The 22445-nt window shown below is 32.4% G+C and overlaps 2 protein-coding genes across 3 annotated transcripts; both read right to left on the reverse strand.

The window, feature by feature from the left end:
* Positions 1-4217: 4217 nt before the first annotated feature.
* LOC111705602 (uncharacterized) lies at positions 4218-9066 on the reverse strand. The gene is made up of 7 exons (XM_023478197.1): positions 8950-9066; positions 8513-8576; positions 6808-6867; positions 6052-6136; positions 5832-5889; positions 5073-5140; positions 4218-4310 (listed from the first exon to the last, which is right to left on the reverse strand). The coding sequence occupies exons 1-7, from the start codon at positions 9047-9049 to the stop codon at positions 4218-4220; spliced, it is 528 nt and encodes a 175-aa protein (XP_023333965.1). The 5' UTR covers positions 9050-9066.
* On the reverse strand, positions 9057-19385 carry LOC111705599 (TLD domain-containing protein 2). Of its 2 annotated transcripts, none has more exons than XM_023478191.1 (11): positions 19327-19385; positions 18771-18856; positions 18037-18132; positions 17793-17889; positions 17447-17497; positions 16029-16110; positions 15048-15197; positions 14602-14681; positions 13879-13981; positions 13202-13276; positions 9057-11939 (listed from the first exon to the last, which is right to left on the reverse strand). In XM_023478191.1, the coding sequence occupies exons 5-11, from the start codon at positions 17491-17493 to the stop codon at positions 11844-11846; spliced, it is 633 nt and encodes a 210-aa protein (XP_023333959.1). In that variant the 5' UTR covers positions 17494-17497; positions 17793-17889; positions 18037-18132; positions 18771-18856; positions 19327-19385; the 3' UTR covers positions 9057-11843. The 2 variants fall into 2 exon arrangements, with proteins under 2 accessions (XP_023333959.1, XP_023333960.1); XM_023478192.1 differs by having other exon boundaries at positions 17447-17512.
* Positions 19386-22445: the final 3060 nt, after the last annotated feature.

A 22445-nucleotide genomic window follows, 5' to 3' on the forward strand; every position in this document is an offset into this window, starting at 1 on the left:
TTCCAACCCTTTATACTAATGTACTATATAGCATAAAATCAATATATTTTTGGAAATAAATTTTCCAATATTTGCTTGGAGTCGAAAATATAAGTCGTCTTCCAAATGTCAGCATTTTTTTGGCTAAATGATTATATAAAGAATTTCAAGGGCACCGTTGTGAATTACCATCATAATATTGAGATTGGAAGGTCTCTTGAAAATACGCTTACAGTCCATTTACAAAGAAAATTAACAAATTATAAAGTAAAAATTGCGTTATTTCTTACCTGAAGGATTGCTATGATAATTACTTAGAGAATTTTCTTCCAAGTTTTTCTTCTCATTTTCCAACTTACTATTTTACACATATTTCAATACTCTGTACTCCCAAACTATGATTATTTTTAACATATTTAAGTCCTAAAACTCGAACGGAGAAATTTAACAACTTTTGACTTTGACACGAGAAAATGGCTTCTACGATTTTTCATATCGATTTTTTAAAGGGTTTTAAACATCTTTCCCTTTTTTCTACTGTGAACTATAAAATTCAAATAAGGGAACACTTTAAAGATTCATGAATAATTAGGTCAGACATAAAGAGACGTTCTGGGCTTGTCATTGAGAACGCTTTTTTGACCATCCATTTGTTGAGTGAAATGTCCAATTGACAAGAGTATCCACAAAAGATCAAGTTTGAATTTTATTTGCGGTTTTTCATTAAAGTGACCTGAGTCCGAAATTAATGAATTTGAGGCGAGTCTTAAATCCGCTAAAACAGGTTTCAATTGAGCGCCGGCTCAAATCTTGAAACATTGAATACCATTTTAGGTGGAACCAATTTTATTTGAGCCGCGGCTTAAATTCTTTAAATTCGGCTTTTGCACATTTGCATTGCAGAAAAAGGAGGAATTATCAGAACTAGACACTTTTCATGCTAAAAAACGACGTTTTGTTCCACATTTTGATCAGATAAAGGTTTCAATGGTACCATTGTGAATCGGGCATGCCCCTCTTTGAATGGAGGGTCATTTTTAATTACAATGGTATGCAGTCTCTTCAATTAAAGGGAAAGGTTTAAACCAATATTTTATTTTCAAGAAAAACTGAAGAAAATAATGTTTTTATAAATGTCCTTTAAGTAGTGGAGTGCCCCAATTTGCAACAAAATATAGAAATAACTCACAGACCAATACTGTTTACTATAGTGTCAGTTTTCACAGGATATTTTTTTCTTAAACCTATGGGAAGTGGTTGTGCAAGGCCCGTGCAGATCGCAAAAAAATCTGCATAGCTCAAAAAAAATATTTCTTGAATTTATCATTGAAATAAATTAAAAAAATTTAAAAAATTGACTGCATTAGGTTAAAAAAATCTCCTAAAAATAGACTTTTTCTTAAAACTAGCATTTTTGACGTGTTTTTTTTTGGTCTAACGGATTTTATCTTTTTAGAATATTGTTTTGAAATATATGTGAGCTTCTGTATAGTAAAACCAATTTAGTAAACGCTTTTGTATTGAAAAATATGCTGACCACGGTATATGAAGTTAGAGGTGTTGGTGGCTAAAGAAAGTGAGGAAAAATCAAAAACTTTAAATCGTAATTCCAATTTTTTTTTAATTATAAAAATATACCCAGTAGACTCATTAGACCGCCGGACCTTACTGACCTCTTCCGAAGAAACCGGTTTAACAGCTTTTGTATTCCTAAGAACTGGTTTTAAATTAGAGCTGAACTTACTCTCAAACTCCTGATAATAAAAAGAGATATTTACAATGTGTAACATTATCCCATTGGCCTCAACAAGAAAAATATACCCAACAATCTCATGTATTGTGTCAATTGTCAATAATCTACCATGGATGTATTGTATACTTTAAATACAAAATTTCCTGGAAATAATTTTACCCTACAGATAATGTTTTTCTTGAGAGTTTTGTTTTGTCAAATTTTTCATTTTTTTCTCCCTAAACCATAAAAATTCATGATTTTGTGAAAAACTATTTATTTATACTAACCTGACATAAAGATTTTAAGCTTCCGGACTCTAGACTAAATTTGTTGAGATCTTCTTGCAGATTCAACATACCAATCCCATCTAGGAATTCTTTATTTAATACAGTGGTATCCAGAAAACTGTGGAATGATTACCGTCTTCGTTTATCTTCTAATGAGAGATTTATCGCTATGAATTTAACATAAGCGACATCTCAGCTCAAAAAAATCAAGTAAAAATGACGACTATAATGATGATGATAATAATAATAATAATAATCATTCTACTATTTTCTGGTTATCATTGTGATATATCAGTAGGGAAAATTCGCTTGCTCATTAAGTTCACTATTATTAAGTAAACTTTTTAAAATCCATATTATCCGATCATTATAAACTATTATACTAACAGGGTTGTCTTAAAAACCCAGTCAAAAAAAACAAAAAAAATCAACATAAAAAAACCAACCGTAAGTGGGCTGTTTTGGGTTTTATTGTTTTTTTTTCAGAATTCTTCTAATTATAGTCTTTTCTTCACACTTATACTGAGAAAATCTTTAAGAAGTAAGGTCTACTATCAACTATATTGATTTTTAGGGAGTTTACAGCAATAAAAATGACACATTTATTCATTTTCTCAGACTTAATCCAATGATCTTAACAAAATAAATATTGTTCGAATATTTAGTTATTTAAAAAAATGTTGAATGAATCAAAGTAGTCAACCTTGTCACTCTGGACTTCAAGACGGTTTCTGGTTTAAGACCAGACAAATCCAAGCGTAGACAACTTTTGAAGCAATCGATCATTTGCAGTGCTTTTTGTCATAAGTATCAAAAATGTTGAAAAACACAAGAAAATACACAGAACTACATCATTTTAAAAATTTGTTGCAATAGAACAAGAATATAAATTTAAAATCCCTAAGTTTTCATTTTTATGTGTGAATGAGCTGAAGTTTTTTTGGTATTTAACAGTGGTCTTGTTTCTTGAGCATACCCACNAGTTAAATCACAGAAAGGAGAGATCACGATCCTCCCAGATTTGCCAGGCAAACCGAGCTCCACTATGCAGACCAAGTCTACAATATGCAGACCGTGCCTCTGCTATGCAGTAAACGAGCCACCATTATACAGCACATCTTTTTATAAATCTTGGTTTTTATGTGTAATGAAAAATTTTAACATTTTTTTGACGAAGTGTCATAAGAATTTTACTAAAGATTAGAGTTCTTTATTGATTGTTATGATTAGAAACATATATGGATTATAAGATTTATTACTTTTTATGTAACAAATGTTTTTTTAAACCACTTTATTAGTCATAATTAGACATTATTTAAGATGATTGAGAAATACCTATTACCTTTGAGAAACATCTTAAGCCACTTTGTCGAAAAATTTGAAAAAAATATTTTATTTAAACTTAAAACACAAGTAAAAAAAAACCTTCCTGTATTGCACAAATTGACACACACATTTTGATGTATTGCGCATGCTCATTTCTGCATAGAAGAGGCTCGTCTCTCATAGTGGAGGCTCATGGCGTCCGGGGGTTCCTTCCCTCGGCCACATGGCCAACTTGGCCATGTGAATTACATCCAAAGAGAATAGAATATACATTAGAGTGGAATTTAGACAATCCCTCGGTATGAATTTTGAGAATCCCTCGGTATGAATTTTGTCAGTCCCTTTCAGCCTGAAAGGGAGTTCAAAGTGTACAAATCATGTAAATGTTCACAAATTATATGCCGTAGAGTACATTAATACAATATGTTCCCTAACTATCCATTTCAATTTCGAATTTTTTGAAGCTGTTAAATAAACTTTATAAAATGAATTAGGTGAATAAAAACATCATTTGATTTATAGTTATAACGGAAAATCGTCGTTTGTAAAGTGAAAGGCATTTTAATTTTCGATTTTCTATAAAATGATGTTCCAGGGCCCAAAAGGTTATATAGCACAAATATGTGAAGTACACCCGCAGTATGGAAACAGTACAATAAAATGGCCGTTTTACACTTTTTTCTAGTAAATTCCACTCTANGGGGAGTCCAAAAAGCACTCTCTAGGAAATTACCGACGACCTTCTCCAACCTTCAAGACTCGGAAGTGAATTTACAAAAATTACAAAAAAATGAAGACCTACAATATTCATTATTAATAAATCAAATAATTTCCATTGCAGAGGAAAGAAATAATCCTTAGATTGTTTTATTTCCTAAATTTGGAGCAAGTTATGATTGAAAAAAGTTCCTCAGAAAAGATTTCAAATTTTCGGCGGATGGAGTAGACGAGGGCTTTGAACTATTTCCAATAGCTTTCTCCAACTGGACAAAATAGAAAATAATACCTTCACCAAACAAATTTTCCCGAATAAGATTTTTTTGTTTAAAGAATTTTATGACAACCTTTTTCAGTTTTAACAATGTTATTTTTGGTGTCTCAGGGGTGTATAATAATTTTTCTTTTCTTAAAAATTATCAATAAGGAAACTAAATGTGCGGAGCGGAATTTTTATTTTACGGTTTTATTCGCTGAATTGGTTAAAGTTTTAGGTAAAAAGTATCAAGAATGAAAAAAGTTACTGTTAGAGGTCCAATTTTTCATTTTCCAATTCTGATTATCCTGAAAAATGTACAATACACCCCTGAGGTGTCTTTAATTGCCTATTTTTTTACATCCGGACTTCCTTCAAACAATATGGTATCTTCACATAGCAGTATTTAGGATCAAATTGACGAGATACTGCAACAAAGTGGAACTGACCGTTAAAGTTCAAGTGAGCCTCCATTTAAATAGTTCCTAGCCCAATTCTAAAGGGTACCCTTTAAACCTTTGACAAAGCAAAAATGTTGGAGTTTTATATTTAATAATTTTTTAATTGCGATTTTTCCCAAAAAGTGACTTGTACAATAAAGCAGCAAAGAAGTGTAAGAAAATCGACATTAAGCATTTTTTTAGAAAGAAAAAGGAGGATTTTTCCTCATTGTTTCTAAGATAAATGCTTGTGAACAGTGCAAATGTAGCTCTTTAAATTGAAGGTTTCTTGCATAAACTTTAACAGTTCCTTTAATTAAACATTGTCCTCCCTGATAGTCTAGAATCTGAATAGGTTTAGTTAACTGGTCGGAGAAGGAGACTATCTCTGCCAAACTATCTAGAAAAAAGATAGTTCAGAGCAGAAAACTTTAGAATTGTGGATGTCAAGATCAATGCTTGATCCCCTCTATTAATTAACCTGCAGTTTAATTTAATCCTACATTGATATCCGGGAAAGTGTCTAAATTGCAACCAATCAGTGTCGATTTTTGAAACCAAACAGAAGCCGAGAAATTTTGAAATTTTGCGCGCAATCAATGTGAGAACTCTCATTGATCGGAATTAAGCAGGAATATCCAAAAAGAGGATTAAGCAAAAGCTCATAAGTGTCCACAGTGGATACAGAGATTTAACAATCGGGATTAAAGGTATCAAATACAAAAGTTTTCAGGTCAACGTCTTTGATTTCGGATGGTCAGTATCAGGACCATGCATGAGTGAACCAAAAATTTTTTTCAAGTTTTAATACTTAATATGATGGCAAATATTATTATTACTATTATTATTATTAGAAGAAAACTGAACGGACGAGACAATCAAAAGTAACGATTAAAGATATCGTTTCAGCATTTATGCATCCAGTGTCAAAATTACGTCTTATATCTAAATAGAAGCATTTTTTTAGATCTTAAAACTTGCTAATATGCTAAATTTGCTCTGAAAGGAAAAAAATCGCTCGATCAAATAAGATGCCCATCAATAAACACCTTTACTTAGAAATGGAAAAATATAAAAATGTTATTTAGTACCTGTGAACTGTTCACATTGTCTGAAGTCTGCCATCATGTTTTCTTTACTAACTTCAAACTAGACGAAAAATGAAAAATCTATTTTTTAAAATAATCTTTTTTTGTAAGAAAAACTTCAATAAAAATGTTTTTATCATTCAATAAGTGACAAAAAAAAATTTGTTTACATTTTTTTACAGAGTAATTTTTAACTTAAAAAAGTAATTTAACGCCTGATTTCCTTTGAATTGTTGATTATCAGTTGAAAAACTGTTTTCCAAACTTCCTTATCCTTCTCTTCCGCCATTTTTCCATCAATAAAAACTAAAAATATTACACATACAATTCAGATGAAAGGAATTAGGGCATTAAGAAAAAAAATTATTTAACATTCATTTTTGACATCTTAAAATTTAATATGTCTGAGAAAATTACGCCATGTCCATTGATTAAGTAAATTTCTGCTTTTTGAATCTTGAGAGAAAAGCGGCTTTTATTCTATTTTTTTATACTTTCTTAATCATTAAGGAAGTGAGTAGAAAGTCCGAATTTAAGTTTTTAATTTAATTTAAGTTGTCAGTCAGCTGGAAATAAGTAAGGTGTGTAAATTTTTCAAATTAAATGATTTTACTGGGGAAGATGAAAATAAAAAATTGAACTGTTTAGTGTTTATGTTTATATTATTGAAGAAACCAGGGTTGCCACAAAGGATGAGACGACTGTAGGGAATTAAAATTGTCTGTTTCCTAATTTTCATGATTCCCTTCAACTATTAACTTATTTCTTTATTTACCAAATCATTAAATAATTCAGTAAAATAACTAAGTCAAGACAGAAGACTTAGTTTAACTTTAGGATCGTAATATTGTAGGGATTACTTCAAGTAGTCTTTACAGTCTCATCCTTTGTGGGTAACCCTGTATAAACAACATTTTTTCTCACAAATTCAAAGATTAATAAAACCAAACTCCGCCCATAATGTCCTAATATGGTGGATTTAGCATCTTGTTGTGAAGAGAACAGTCCTATATTTACTAATCCAGACTCAAGTCCTACCCTACAATATTCTTATTTAAAGGGACTGTCGGCGTGATCCAGGCTCAAGTCCTACCCCACAATATTCTTATTTAAAGGGACTGTCGGCGTAATCCAGGCTCAAGTCCTACTCTACAATATACTTATTTAAAGGGACTGACGGCGTGATCCAGGCTCAAGTCCTACTCTACAATATTCTTGTTTAAAGGAACTGTCGGCGTAATCCAGACTCAAGTCATACTCTACAATATTCTTATTTAAAGGGACTGTCGGCGTAATCCAGACTCAAGTCCTACCCTACAATATTCTTTTTTAAAGGAACTGTCGGCGTAATCCAGACTCAAGTCCTACCCTACAATATTCTTGGTTTAAGGAACTGACGGCATAATCCAGGCTCAAGTCCTACCCTACAATATTCTCATTTAAAGGAACTGTAGGCGTAATCCAGTCTCAAGTCCTACTCTACAATATTCCCATTTAAAGGGACTGTAGGCGTGATCCAGACTTAAGTACTACCCTACAATGTTCTCATTTAAAGGAACTGTCGGCGTAATCCAGGCTCAAGTCCTACCCTACAATATTCTCATTTAAAGGGGCTGTCGGCGTAATCCAAGCTCAAGTTCTACCCTACAATATTCTCGTTTAAAGGAACTGTCGGCGTAATCCGGACTCAAGTCCTATTCTACAATATTCTCATTTGAAGGGACTGTACGCGTAATCCAGACTTAAGTACTACCCTACAATATTCTCAATTAAAGGAACTGTCGGCGTAATCCAGACTTAAGTACTACCCTACAATATTCTCATTTAAAGGGACTGTAGGCGTAATACAGACTCAAGTCCTACCCTACAATATTCTCATTTAAAGGGACTGTCGGCGTAATCCAGGCTCAAGTCCTACCCTACAATATTCTCATTTAAAGGAACTGTAGGCGTAATCCAGGCTCAAGTCCTACTCTACAATATTCTTATTTAAAGGGACTGACGGCGTAATCCAGGCTCAAGTCCTATTCTACAATATTCTCATTTAAAGGGACTGTAGGCGTAATCCAGACTCAAATCCTACCCTCCAATATTCTTATTTAAAGGGACTGACGGCGTAAACTAGGCTCAAGTCCTATTCTACAATATTCTCATTTAAAGGGACTGTAGGCGTAATCCAGACTCAAATCCTACCCTACAATATTCTCATTTAAAGGGACTGTCTGCGTAATCCAGGCTCAAGTCCAACCCTACAATATTCTCATTTAAAGGAACTGTCGGCGTAATCCAGGCTTAAGTCCTACTCTACAATATTCTTATTTAAAGGGACTGTCGGCGATATTTGGAGTGACCCTTCATTTTACCTATTACATGACAGATTCACAATGTTACCCTTAAAACCTTTTTATCGTCAATAGTTCTCGAAATATTCTTGATTTTTGAACTTTTAAATAATAATATACAATTGCAGTTTCTCCATGTGGCTTGAAGAACTAGTCTAGGATATAAGAACTACACAACATATACTTCATTTTACACATATTAGGCTACATAAGGTACTGTTTACTGTGCCGTTGTTTTAGTTGTTATAGCAATTGATCCATAGAAGTGTGTGCTGTAAATGGAAAGGGACAATGAATATTTGATATTAATTTTTTTTTTAAATTATAAAAAATAAAACTTACTGTTGCCCTAAAATGTGTAAAGTCCATTCTAAGAACTTTCTCTTGTCCTCACTTTTTGATAAACCTAAAAATAAAATTTAGAAAATAAAAAAATTCAAAATCAATAAAATATAAACAAACGAAAAAATAATTTGATGAAAATAAAAGGAAAATAAATAAAGTTAGTTAAAATGTGTTTAGATAAAACAAAACTTAATATTAATATTAAACTTTTTGTCAAACATTTTTATTTGAACATTTAATCTACAGGTTAATTATTAGTTAACATTTAACATCGAGCAATAAACAAATTACAGTTAAGTAGTTTAAGTGGTTGATTGAGCCAGTTGTTTACAATAACTGGTTAATTGAGCCAGTTATTTACAATAACTGGTTAATTGAGCCAGTTATTTACAATAACTGGTTAATTGAGCCAGTTCACTTTTGAAAAGCGTAACCTTCGAGCCAAGCTGATATATTCTCTATAGAATCAGTTTTAGCGAAGAAAGGGGATTGAAGAGCGGCTAGTGTGCTTGCTGTTTCGCGCACAATGTCCATTGTACACTCTGTAAAATTGTTAGTTACCAAACATGGAAGATGTTGATTTAGATTTGAGGTTATGGATTATTCAAGCTTTATTGGGGGATTTTAAAAATTCCGTATTTTTAAATTTTTATCAATTATAAGCTATGTAATGCAGGGAAAAATATTTTTTTACTTTCCGACCCCTTAAAAATGTTTTCCTTTAGTGCAATGGCGCTTAATTTGAACTTAAAAGAGTAAGTAATAAATAATTTAATTCGTAGCCTTTTCTTACATGTCTGTAACTTAAAGTTAAATCATTTAAAACTGGGTAAAAAATATCACAATTATCAGATCACTGGAGGGTTGAGTTAGTAAATATATTAATTATAAAATTTTAATAATATTTGGATTTATGTTTAATCAACGTAAACCTACTTAAAGCTATTTTATTGACGACATATATTATGCTGAAAACCCGTCCAAATAACGATGGGAAGAAGAGATAATTTTTCATTATAGTATTTTACGAAAGGAACTTATTTTAAATCAGTTAAGAGAGACAACAATTTTACTTCAAATTGAGTACATTTGTTTGATTAAAAACATTATTTCTTACGATGCGTTTCTACGAAACTTAGTTACAAAATAGATGTATTTTCTACATATAATATAAAATCAGTAATAAAAACTGTAAAATATTTAAAACCAGTTAAATCACAGAAAGGAGAGATGTCAACCAGGACTCGAATAGATCAAAATCCTAATTAATTCTAAAATATTTTTTAAATTTCATAAAACCCCAGTCTCTTTCAATAAGCACATACAAATTCCATCGCCTTAAAAAACTTTATGCATGATTGTAAAACAAAGATTTCAAATCTTAAAATAAATTCTTACAATAGATTTTCTTTGATTGCTTGCTCATCGCTATTAAATCATTAGAATTATCTGATATAAAATCAATTTGGGAACTATGAGTTTACAGATAAAAACCAAATATTACAACAGTCTATAATAGAAACTCATAAAATTTACATTTCCATCGGTAAAATTCAATGTCAATATTGATGTTTCTGCAAAGAATATTGGATATAGAAATATTTTCCGAACATAGTGAAAAACATTTTTTGTCAGATAATTAGAGACTTCTGTGACCCAAAAACGGCATTATTTTATATCTTAGCAGAAAATTATCATCTCTAAACATCCCGTTATCTTAAATACAATTTCAGTTTTTAAATCTTTCAATTGATTAATTGCGTGGTATACTATGTACTTAGTACAATACAATAATATATACAAATAACAAGCAAACAGTTTGCTCTATCTCTATAACAAATAACTAATGACTAGACTTACAGGGTTCGCAACATAGGTTGAGAACATTTCGAGACGAATGTACGGAATTTATACAATTTTACCTTCATAAAAACCTTCAACTATAAACTTTTTTCTTTGCCAATAATTGGGTAAACCATTTAAAGACCAAAGCCAAGGCAGAAGATTTAATTTAAACTTGGGATCGACATATTTCAAGAGTTTAAAGTCGTCTTTACAGTCTTATTCTTTCTGGGTAACCCTGTACTAGAAACAAAATTGATCAAACATTAGGTTACAAGTGGTGCCTAATTGTAAGGAATCAATTGATAAGATTAAAGGACTGTCCAGTCACTCTTAATCAATAGAGTAGCAGGTTCGATTAACAAGGGTACCCATCGTCGTTTTAAATTGCAATTTCTCTACAGCGTGATGTGCAAATTTCTGCTTTATCAGACGATGGCGGAAATTGTTAGAACTAATTACTATTCTCAAGTACGAAAAATAACGATATCTTCCTTATTATTGATCCGACAAAGATTTAAAGAGTTAAGCAGGGCATGCTCTGATTTATATTTATCCAATATCGACAATGTTTTCAAAAAATCTTGTTCAAATTTTAGAGATTCATTTCTTCAATTCAAACGTCTTAGATTTCCATTGATATTTAAACACACATTGATTCCCATGTTTCTATTAGACACCATGTTACAACATGTTAAACATGGTGCATCAAACACTTAGTATAAAATTCGTTGATTAAATAGATATTCATATTTTCTATTAGTAGTTTTGGACTTGATAGTTTGATTGTAAATATCTTAGAAATGCGCGGGAAACTTTACAATACAGGATTATTTGCTCAAATTCAATCGGTTGCATTCAAGCGTTTAACATAAATGACTCAATTTATTACGTGGCATGTCGGATTCAAAACAGCACCATTAAAAGAATGCTCTGAACCAAAATTAGTTGGAAATCCAGAGGCCGAATTCAAAGAATTTGAGCCGCGGCTCAACTATGGTTGGTTCCACATAGAATTGAATTCAATTTTTCAAGATTTAAGCTGGCGCTCCATTAAAACCGGTTTGGAGGAATTTGAGATGCGGCTTGAATTCATTAAATTCGGACACAGGGTTATTTTTATAATTATGGCTTCTCAATAAAAGTGACTTTATGTTTTCCGCCTCAGAACAATGCAGAAAATTGTCTGCATTAAACAATGTTTACGCTAGAAAAACGAAAATATCTTTCACATCACCATTGAGAATCGGACAAGACAATATTCATTAAATGAAGGCTTGATTTAAAATACGACAATAGACCCTTTACGCAGTTCTTCTTTTTTACATTTTTTTTTAAATAAAAAAATGTTTACAAATTTTACGAGCAGCGAATTCTTTAAGCAATCCAAGTGAGAAAAATAAACCCTGTTTTTAGTTCTGTGTATTATCAAGGGAACTTTTCAAGATGGCGGATTGACCAGATGGCGACAAAGAAGAGCTCAAAATCAGCGAAAAGTCCAACACTCGAAGGTTTTAATCAGAAAATCTTCCCCAGTCCTCAGAGGTTCGTTTCCATAAGTAGCACAGGCCTGTGTTCGACCCTAATAATAAAATATCTTTCAATGAACGAGCAAAAAAGTTCTTCATTGAAAAATTACTTTGTTATGGTTAAAATAACTGATTTTTTGAAGATCAAGTATTTCAATATATCTGGCAACTCAGGGATGCTTGTTTTCACGAAAAAATGTATGTAAGCAATTCTTAAAATATACACCCCTGTGCCAAGTCCCATATATCTTACTAGGCTTTTATGGCGCTTCGCACCCATCTTCTATTTCAACCTTTAACTGTGGCTTTATCTCTGAACATCTTCTCTTTGTACAATATAAAACAAAAACAAAAAAAGTTTGCGGATTTCATAATATTTTTTGCGCATTTTCAAAATTTTCAAAAATAAAAAACTTTTAAACACATTTTTTAAATTTTGATCATTCATAAACCTTCCCTGGGATCACGTGAGGTCCCACAAAAAATTTGGATCCGATCGGTTTAGCCGTTTAGACGTTTATTGGATACAAACAAACAGACAAACAAACAAACAAACAGACAAGCCAACTTTATATATTGATAATCCCACATAAATCTAAACTAAATAACTTCTAGCATGAAAATTCCAAAATTGCTGTTTTCCCCTTTAATTTATAAAATTACTGATTACCAATCTACCACTGAAATAAAAACAAGGAACAAATACCCTGTAAAGGTTGCTGTCGATAAAATGGCAAAATTACTTCTATATGAGATGGAATTTAAAGAATTTGAGCCGCGGTTTAAAACTGCCAAAACCCGGTTTGAATTAAGCGCCGGCTTAAATCTTGAAACATTTGATACAATTTTAAGCGGAACAAACCATATTTAAGCCGCGGCTTAAATTTAAACTGCCGCTCAAATTCTTTAAATTCGGCCAATGGTTAAAATAACTGAAATTTTGAGAATCAATCGATAAAAAAATCTAAATCCTTCTTAGCAATAAACTCCAAATTGTCGTTTTCCCGTTTATTTATAAAATTACTGATCACTTAATATATCTCTAAAATAACAACAAGTAACAAATACCTCAGGCCCAGGGGTGTAAATTTTTCAGAAATACTCTCCCCCCGCGGCAATTATTTTTGACGTTTTTTCATACCTTTTACCCAATAATTCACTTATTTTCCCCATAAAATCATTTAATGTCCTTAATTCTGCGATTTAAACCCTTAACAAATTTGCATGCATATATATAACTTCTGGGGAAAAAAATTTCAAAAAGGGGAAGGGGCAGAAAAATGAATTTACAAGAAAATATACATCTCTGAAATACCTTGTACAGATTGCTGTCAATGAAAAGGCCAAAATGTCCTTCTCCTGCTCCGATTATCAAACTTTGAGAAGTTCCCTAAACAGAGACCGAATTTTAAGAATTTGAGTTTCGTCGCTAAAATTTAAACCACCGATTCAAAGTGAAAGATTGAGGAAGAATTTGAATCAGTGGTTCAAATTTGAACCGGCGGTAGGCAGTTCAGCCCAGTCTAGATCTAAATCTATTATTCAAGTTCGGTCTCAGTTACTCTAAATCCCAAGATTGTAAAAATATCTTTGATTAAAGAGACTGTTAGTGTAATTTCTAAGTAACTTATTTCCTATGTAGAGTGGCATGACCGATTCACAGCGGTGCCCTTTAAAATTTTGTATGATTAAGTATGATAGATATATAGGCTTCTGTTTATATCTTCTATATAGGAAGTTCTACAACAGACACAATGAAGGATATTCTCAGAATTAAACGCTTTGCAATCTAGACAATTGATGATAACTTCCACATTTGTGTTAAAGAAAGGTTTAAAGGGTGCTGTTGTGAATTAGGCATACCCCGTCATAATTGGGTTTAAACTAAGGTTTAAACTAATTATATTACTGAATTTGTCTGATCTAATCTGAGATAACTTAGGGAACTATTTATGAAATGGATCCTAACCACTAATTATTGTTATTACTGACCTGAACGAAGAGTTGGTTTTCTCCTGTCCACTTATATATTTTCCTGTTCGGGCGAACAGAAAACAGGAAACTCTCTCCTGTTCCATAGAAGTGTTCATCCATTCTAGGATAAATTGAGAGTTGAAAATAAGTTTCAGTGATCCTTTCGAACTTTTTGATACAGTGAGGCCTATACAGTTGTGGAATAGGAGGATGACATTTAAGCCATCATATGTGTATTTGATGTTACTATAAAGAAATAGTTTTATCAGAAGCTTATTATCTTATTTATTGAAATGGGTCTGTGTTCACTGCACAACTTCTGAGTTTAACAGTCGTCCTTCTATTCCACAGTTTTATGGGTCCCACTGTTTATGTTGGGGTACCAAAACCAGTTTATGGGTCCCACTGTTTATGTTGGGGTACCAAAACCAGCTTTTTTTATTGTAACAATCACTCACGCAAAGGACCCGAAAGTGGCTTTTAACTATCTTGATGGTAGTGCAACAAAGAATTAAAAAACTCTTTAAAATGACTTACTCCGTTCTGAAACTAGACCCGAAAAAAGCAGGAATTAAACTAGCTTTTATTTGATAGGTTTTGAAACTGAAGTTTTGAAACTAAAGATTCGATAGCGGTTATTTAATTTTTACAATTCGTTTTGATCAGAAGGAATCCCAAAATCTGTTTTTTTTTCTGATATTTCTTATATTGGGAGACTAAGGCCTTGAAAACAATATTTACTTGATTGGTTCTGAAATTAGGGCCCCGAAAGCAGCTCCAGCTGTATCTTGAATTGATACAAGAGTAGGTCCAGTTTTTCCCTAAAACCAGAAAAATATCAATAATTTTGCCATCAATATATAAAAACTTGGAATACTGAGTACTACCTCAAATACTGTTTACTACCTGAAATAAAGTTTACTACCTGGAATACTGTTTACTACCTGGATACTGTTTACTACCTGGAATACTGTTTACAACCTGTAATACTGTTAACTACCTGAAATACAGTTTACTACCTGGATACTGTTTACTACCTGGAATAATGTTTACTACCTGAAATACAGTTTCCTTCCTGGATACTGTTTACTACCTGGAATACTGTTTACAACCTGGAATACTGTTTACTACCTGGATACTGTTTACTACCTAGAATACTGTTTACTACCTGGAATAATGTTTACTACCTGGAATGACCGATAAACATTGCCGAGACTGAATCCCTTGGACGAGGTTGAATACACCAGCCTCCAGTCTGCTCCAAGTATTCTAGGAGGTAGGGACCCAGAGAGGTATTTAATCTCATCTAGAAGTAGAACCTCGGATTCTCCCTCAACCTGGAATTTTCAGAATTAGAACACTCATCCTCAATATCATTAGCAATAGACGGAGTCCGTCCTTAATTTTGTTTTAGGGAAACCAAAAAATAACTAATTTACATACTAAATAATTCTAAGTGATGAAATTTACTAGTTTTCGGGGGGAGGGGGGGTGGGGGAAATCTGATGATTTTGAAAAACAAATGCCCAAAAAAGATGAAAACATTCCAATATACCAAATTCAATAATTTAAATTCTATATCTGTCATGGCAATTTAAACTTAAGAAGGCACTCTGGTTTTGGGCACTATTATAAATAGTTTTTTAATCTATCCAACTTACCATTAATTATCCTTTTTAATTGTTATTTAGCTTAGCTAACCCTCAATCTAACAATTGTTGCGCTTTTATATCAACTGAAAAGCTTAGACAAGTGTTACTTTTTTAAAATAAAACAAAAATTTTTAACAAAAGAGAAAGGAGTAAGCATGTGCCAACGCCTCCCCAACCCCCCTCCCTCTTCCCCCATATAAATTAACTATTAAAAACTAAATATGGGCATTGTTTCTGGGTTGTTTTTAAATCAAAGGTTTTAGACTTTAAGAGGATCTACAAAAATGTTAGTCATTGTTCAAAATTATATGCTCTCAAATTTATATTAATCACATTATTAAAAAAGATATAATAAAATTGTTCTATGTCTTAGTTAAAATTTAATGCAAACTTAAAATGAATACAATTCTAATTTGTTTCAACATCTCAGATTCTTTTGGAAACTAATAAATCAGAAAACCCCTAGAATGTAAAAACAACAACAAAAACAAAAACAAAAACAATGCTCATTTTTACCTCGGGAATACAATCAAGATCTAAACTTGCTTTCTGTTGAATACTTGGTCTACTCGTTAACATAACAGCGTCGGAGTGAGATCTACAAATTGAAGGTGTTAATGTATTTTCACAGGGCAATGTCCCTAATAACAGTTTTTCAAGCGGCAGCTTTCAAAAGATTAGGTTAGGCCCTCTGAGGCGCGACAGGCTGTAATGGGGGCCAAGTTTTACACCTATGATGGTCAAGGGGTCGAGCGCTACGGCTAAACAAACTATGATGACCAAGTGCCTGGGAAGTTGGCGCTTGGGAAATTGCACAGTTGGAAAGTTGCCACTTGGGAAAATACCCTTGGAAAGTTTCAGCTTGGGAAAACCATTGGGAAAATCGCTAACATTAAACAACTGCAAACTTGAAACTCAGGTAAATATGGAGAACCAGCCCACCCTTGGGACAATAAGAGATATGTACTCTGTAGTCTGTACATAGCTGAAAACTTTATAATTTTATACACTTAATCCAAAACACTTAATCTAAATATCCACTGTGGAAACTTTTAACTTTATTGTTCATTCTCTCTTTTGGATATCACTGCTGGATTGCGACCAATGAGAGTTCTCTTTATGATAGCGCGAGCAAAATTTAAAAATCTCTCGGCAATCTAATTGGCTGTTCGGATTCTCCGATCCACAATCTGATTGGTTGAATTTTTTACGCTTTCCAGAATGCAAACTAAAGATTAAATTAATCTTGATATCAATAAAAGAGGAGAACAAGCATTGATTTTTAAATCCACAATTCTACAGTTTTCCGCTCAGTACCCATAATACATACATATATATATATGTACATAGAGATTACAGACACAAATGGACAGTACACCTAGTGAGATTGCTGTGTAGCACTATGCATGTAGTATACAAAAATGCAAGGATACAAGGATTTTGCACTCTCTCTTGGTATTCATGATTCAGGGGAGCATGGTTGTATAATGCCAAGACCTATCCACTCTCCACCACCCATAAACTCATTAACTTTCCCCTAAAACCATTTATTTCTCCCAATTACATACAATACCCTAAAAATAAATTATCAAGAAAATATTTAGACTCTGATTTCCGATTTACAAATAAATACACAAAAATTAGATATATGTAGGAAAATATGAGGAACAGGTATTTTATTTTTGACAATGTACACTGTACTTCCACTTGAACCTATAAACATGAAAAAGGGGATTACTGTTCTACTGTTTAAGTAATGATTTTGAATAGTACAATAAACATAAAAGACAGCAATTGAGCGGTCGACATTTAACTTAAAAAGTTGATGTTTAAGCTAGATGTTAGTGGCTAACCTAGTTGCTTCATAGGAACAACAAATACACAATATTGTCTTCCTTATTCCTAGTTTTATGTGTCTTACTGTACTATGTTACCTTTTTAGTATTCCAGGAATGTGAATGTTTGGAATCCAGGAACTCATGATTCTAAATTTGAAAAACCTTGCAACAAATAATAAAATGATTTTTTTAACAATAATTGTTATTATCATGGTAATACCATTATTTCTTTTTTTATAATCTATGTCTTCTGGACAACAATGAACTAAATGTTACATGCAGCAAATACTTTTTGTAAAAATAAATAAATAACAAAGCCAAAGGGTAAATCTTTGCTATAAAACGCAAGTGATTGGTTTTCATCGAAATTGATATTGAAAAACTGTTCTTTCGATCCTGATCTTATGATGCAACATTTTAGATCCTTGGATTTGCTACTTACTTGTTTTATGTGTTTATCTCGGTTGCTGGGAGTTGATGGAAGGAAGGCATAGAGGAGGAATAAAGTTGTTCTTCACAAGAACTGCAAGCCGAGCAATCTAAATACAAGATTACTATAATCTTGCAACTTAATTAATTGATTCAGCTCTTAATCAATTATTTTAATTAATTGATTTAATTGATCAATTGATAATTAAATAAGCCTACTTCTTTAGTTTATTTTTGACTAATTTTATTTGCCCTACCTCTTGATCTTCTCTCTCCAGAAGTTTGATTAATTGATTGAACTGAATAATTCCCTCACCGTTAGGCTGAAATCCGAACTGGGCAATCACTCCAAGCTATAAAACATAAAACATAAATCAAAATATTAGAGGTTGAAAGGGCACATTGTACATTCAGCTTTCAGAGAAGCAACATCTAGGCCTTTGCTAGGCCCTTCTGAAAGTATACAGAGATAAACGGTGAGAGAGAGAAAATGGCATTTTAGAGAAACTTTATCCAGGGGTGTAAGTGGGGGGTATACAGATTACACCTCTGCACACAAATGGAAAAGAAAAAAGAACTACAATAAAAATTAAAGGCCTGCATTCATCTTTTAACGCTGTATTACCACCAATAAAAGAGCTGCAGCTCTGGGAAATATGCGTAATATTAGGGAGAAACAAAAGCAGAAATTTGTGTCAAAATTCATATTTCATACAAATATTAGATCTATTAATAGATCTATAAAAGAGGAACAGAAAACAGATAAATGATCACTGATAAGCCAAAAAAAAATGATAAAACAGCCAGAGAATAAATTTACTGTTCTATTTTAAAAAATGTTAAAAAATTAAACTTCAAAAAAAAGGTTAAAAAAAGTTCGAAAGGGATTGTTCTCTAATTTGAGGCAAATCGGTTATCCTCGTGAGTTATGTTCGGGAATACTGCAAACAAACAAAACAGATACTACTACTTCACATCTACAGATAGATACCTGTATTTGTGTACAGAGCGGGAATACCAATTGTTGATATTTTATCATACTATTCCCCGCCTCCTCTTTTGCTGAACCCAACTGCCCTGCAGTACAATAATTAACATATGTGTCAATCTTTTTTCCCAGATCTTATATGTGCTTGGATTTTTTAATGGTTTTATTCGCTGAATAAGGGAAAATAAATGAATTTTTCTGTAAAAAATTATCAAAAAGCATAAAATAAACTAACCAATTTCATTTTTTTCCCCAAATCACCCCCCCCCCATGCTGAAATTTGGACAACCCGTTTTTTAACTGCATATGCATATGCATATGCATATGCATATGGAACTTTTGAAATGACTCTGGGCCGGAGAAATCAATCTTTAACAAAAAAAATATGCCCGTTGTATTAATAATGAATATGATAGTGATAAATAGTTAAACTATGTTTGTATATTGTGACAAGTATATTGACTAAGATAAGTCACTTCTCTTCATGTAAATAGATGTGGCTCAAACCAGTCTATTTAGTTCAACTACATCTTGTTATTTGACAAATTTGGTTTCTAACCTGAAAAATGGCTGGACTCGAAAGCAGTAAGTATTGCGGTTAATGCGGCTCGGCCTAAACTTCCGCAATTTGTGTTTTATTGTTTAATTGTAATTTTTTGAAGAAACTGTAAGCATAATTTCCAGTGACCCTGTGGGCCTTTATGCAAAGAAAACAATGCCTGATTTACAACGATACCCTTAAAAGCTTTGTCTGATCATGAATGAATTAGATATTTCATGTTTTTCTTTATTTAATCTGTTTATTTTCATTTCTGTTTTCGCCGTAAAAGATATGTGTACGCTTACTTACAGCTCCTTAAAGTTAAATATTTGGCTTCTGAACCTTAATCAAATATTAAATGTGATTTATCAATAATCAATTCCTGATAAAAATTTGATTATCTTGAAAAAATTGAAACGACAAAAATAAATTGCGGCCATTCCTTTCTCAACAGTGAACGGCTCTTCATACATTTCCAAAAACTAAAATAAAAATATTTTTAAGATTATTTTCACTTCTCAACATTTTATGTTATGAATAAAAAGATGTTCTATTAAACAAAAGTTTAGCGCATATTTTTAGTTCTATAGAATATCTTAAATTATCTTTAAAAAGGGTGCATAGGAAGAGTATTAATAAAATTGATTATGAATTGCTTAGGATACATTCCACATGATGCGGACCTAAGTAAAATTGATCAAGGGACCTGAACAGCGAGAGCTATAATTAAACTATGTCTCCCCAATTCAACCAGTGGTTCTGGTTAATCTACGTAGTTCAACTTCTTTTCCTATTTATTAAATCAGGTCCCTTGATCAGGCTTCCCCTAAAAAAAAAAATAATTTTTAAAAAAAGTGTTACTTATTTTTTTTTGATCAAAAAAGAATTACAACTCTGTGATGAATTTTTTATGCCATACCTTTATTGACTAACGAGTTGTGAAATGATGTATATAAATAAAACGGTAATGGGGTACTATATGGCTACTAAGACACACTACTTGGGGAACTCCAAATTAGGTAGCCATATAGTACCCCATTACCAATAAAACAAGGACCGAACAAATAAAGATAAAAATATGATAACTGGATATATTTACCAGAAGTGTGAACTAAAAATGTCCAGGAGATGAAGAGAAGTTCCGAAGTGTTTCAACTCATTTTTCAGTCTTATGAAATTAAAAGAACAATATTACTTCCTATCATATTTTTTTTCAGAATAACTATAAACATTTCGAGTAACAACAATTTTTAATTTTTTGTTTTCAACAATAATTTTTTCCCCCACATTCCATTTTTAATTTTTTGCTTAATGATTACAAAAAAAAACTTTTAACATGTAGGGAATACAAAAATATACAAAATACTAGCTGAAGGGCCCACCGTTGCCCGTGAAATTTTTTTTAACCTCAACACCCCCCGGCCACCCACGCAAGTCTACAAAAAATTTCAGCCGAATCGGTCCAACCGTTTGGCCGGATATACGCAACATATATATATATATATTCAAATGTCTTGTTTTATTATGCAGATGACGCCGGGCTGTACAGTAAATTTTTAACTATAAATGCGTACTTTTTTTCGCATTATTTGATATTTTGATGCGCAGCACTTTTAGCTAACTGGGCCATATCTTTTACTTGATTTTCCATAGCTGTTAGCATATCGAGAAAAGTATTCATATCACCACCCTTGGCTTGAAGTTGACTTAACTGTGTCAAACTTTCAGTCTGGCTTTGTAAGGGTGCCGACGGTTGATTCCTAGTTCTGACGTATGTCAGAATTTCGTCTATACTCTTTTCCGATATTGGAAGAGGGTTTGAGGTCGAAACCTGAGAAGAGGAGACAGTGGCCTCAGCCTCTACGGGCTTCTCGTTCAGGATGTCCATGAGGGAGGCCACAAGATCGTTCTTTATAGGTTTAAGAAGCGGATCATGATTGGGGCCCACTGGTGGATACTTTAAATGCTGAGGTATATAATCTCCGTATTCTAACTCCAAGAATTCAGTTCTCTTTGATGTAAAATATTTTATAAGTTTATCTAACTCTAATATTGTTAATGGTCGATCTGCTTGCAGGAAATCCAAGGTAGTTTGGACGTCCAACGGGATAACTGTGGTTGAAACCGAAGTCCGACAATCTTTGATGAACGACAATGTCTTGTTTTGTAGGATCTTATCCTGGATGTAAGTCACAGCTTTGCATTGGTTCATGGATAGGAACTCCTCTTGGATTACCAGGTCATTGTAGAATACATCAACAGTGTCATAATTCTGAACAAATTGATCAATTAAAGATATACGCCCTTGTATCTACCTACTGAGAGCTTACCACATGATAATCATCCACAATGAGAAGAAACTTGACCCCTCGGCCAGCTATTGTATCTCGTACTTCTTGCATTTTAAGAGAAGGATTAGGGAAGAGAATATCAACAAGGAGACCTTGAAGTTTTAACCTCTTCTCAATTATCTCAGCATAATCCTGAATTGTTAAACAACTCGTGAAGTTCATTTGAAAATGCAAATGAAGATTTTTAGAGAAAAATTAATGTGCGACTTTTTAACACTAGTTGAATTCCATATTTTCTTCTACAAAATGGGTAAACTTCTGTAACATTAAACATTTCTTAGAAAAAGAATTATTTATCCATCTACGTTGGATCATTGTATTAAAAGAAAAACAAATTAAAATCGTTACCTGGCAATTTTCAGTTTTACAGATGATTTCAACGTCATTTATTTGTTCCTCTGAGTTTTCAATTTCCTTAATATGTAGATCGTTATTTCTTAGAAGGACTGAAATCATGTAGTTTCTAGTCAACCTCTATGCAAAGATATCATAAAAAGTTAAAACCTTCATCTGATCCAATGTGTTGAAGATAACGTCGTAATTCTCTGATTCAAAAGTATTTAGTTCCGATAACGTCTTTATTGTGTGCAAGAAATGCGCAAGTCACTTTTGCAGAGAAACCACAAATTAAAATCAACAGTTTTAAAAAATCCAAAACTTGGAGTTCTTATTCATACATGATCAAGCAAAGCTTTTAAGGGTAGCATAATGAATCAGGCATTGCTATCTTTGAATGAAGGGTTTATAGAGAACCATGCAATCGGAAGCAAAAAAAGGCGTACACAG

Source organism: Eurytemora carolleeae, unplaced genomic scaffold (genome assembly GCF_000591075.1).
Source record: "Eurytemora carolleeae unplaced genomic scaffold, Eaff_2.0 scaffold661, whole genome shotgun sequence".
Lineage (NCBI taxonomy): Eukaryota > Metazoa > Arthropoda > Copepoda > Calanoida > Temoridae > Eurytemora > Eurytemora carolleeae.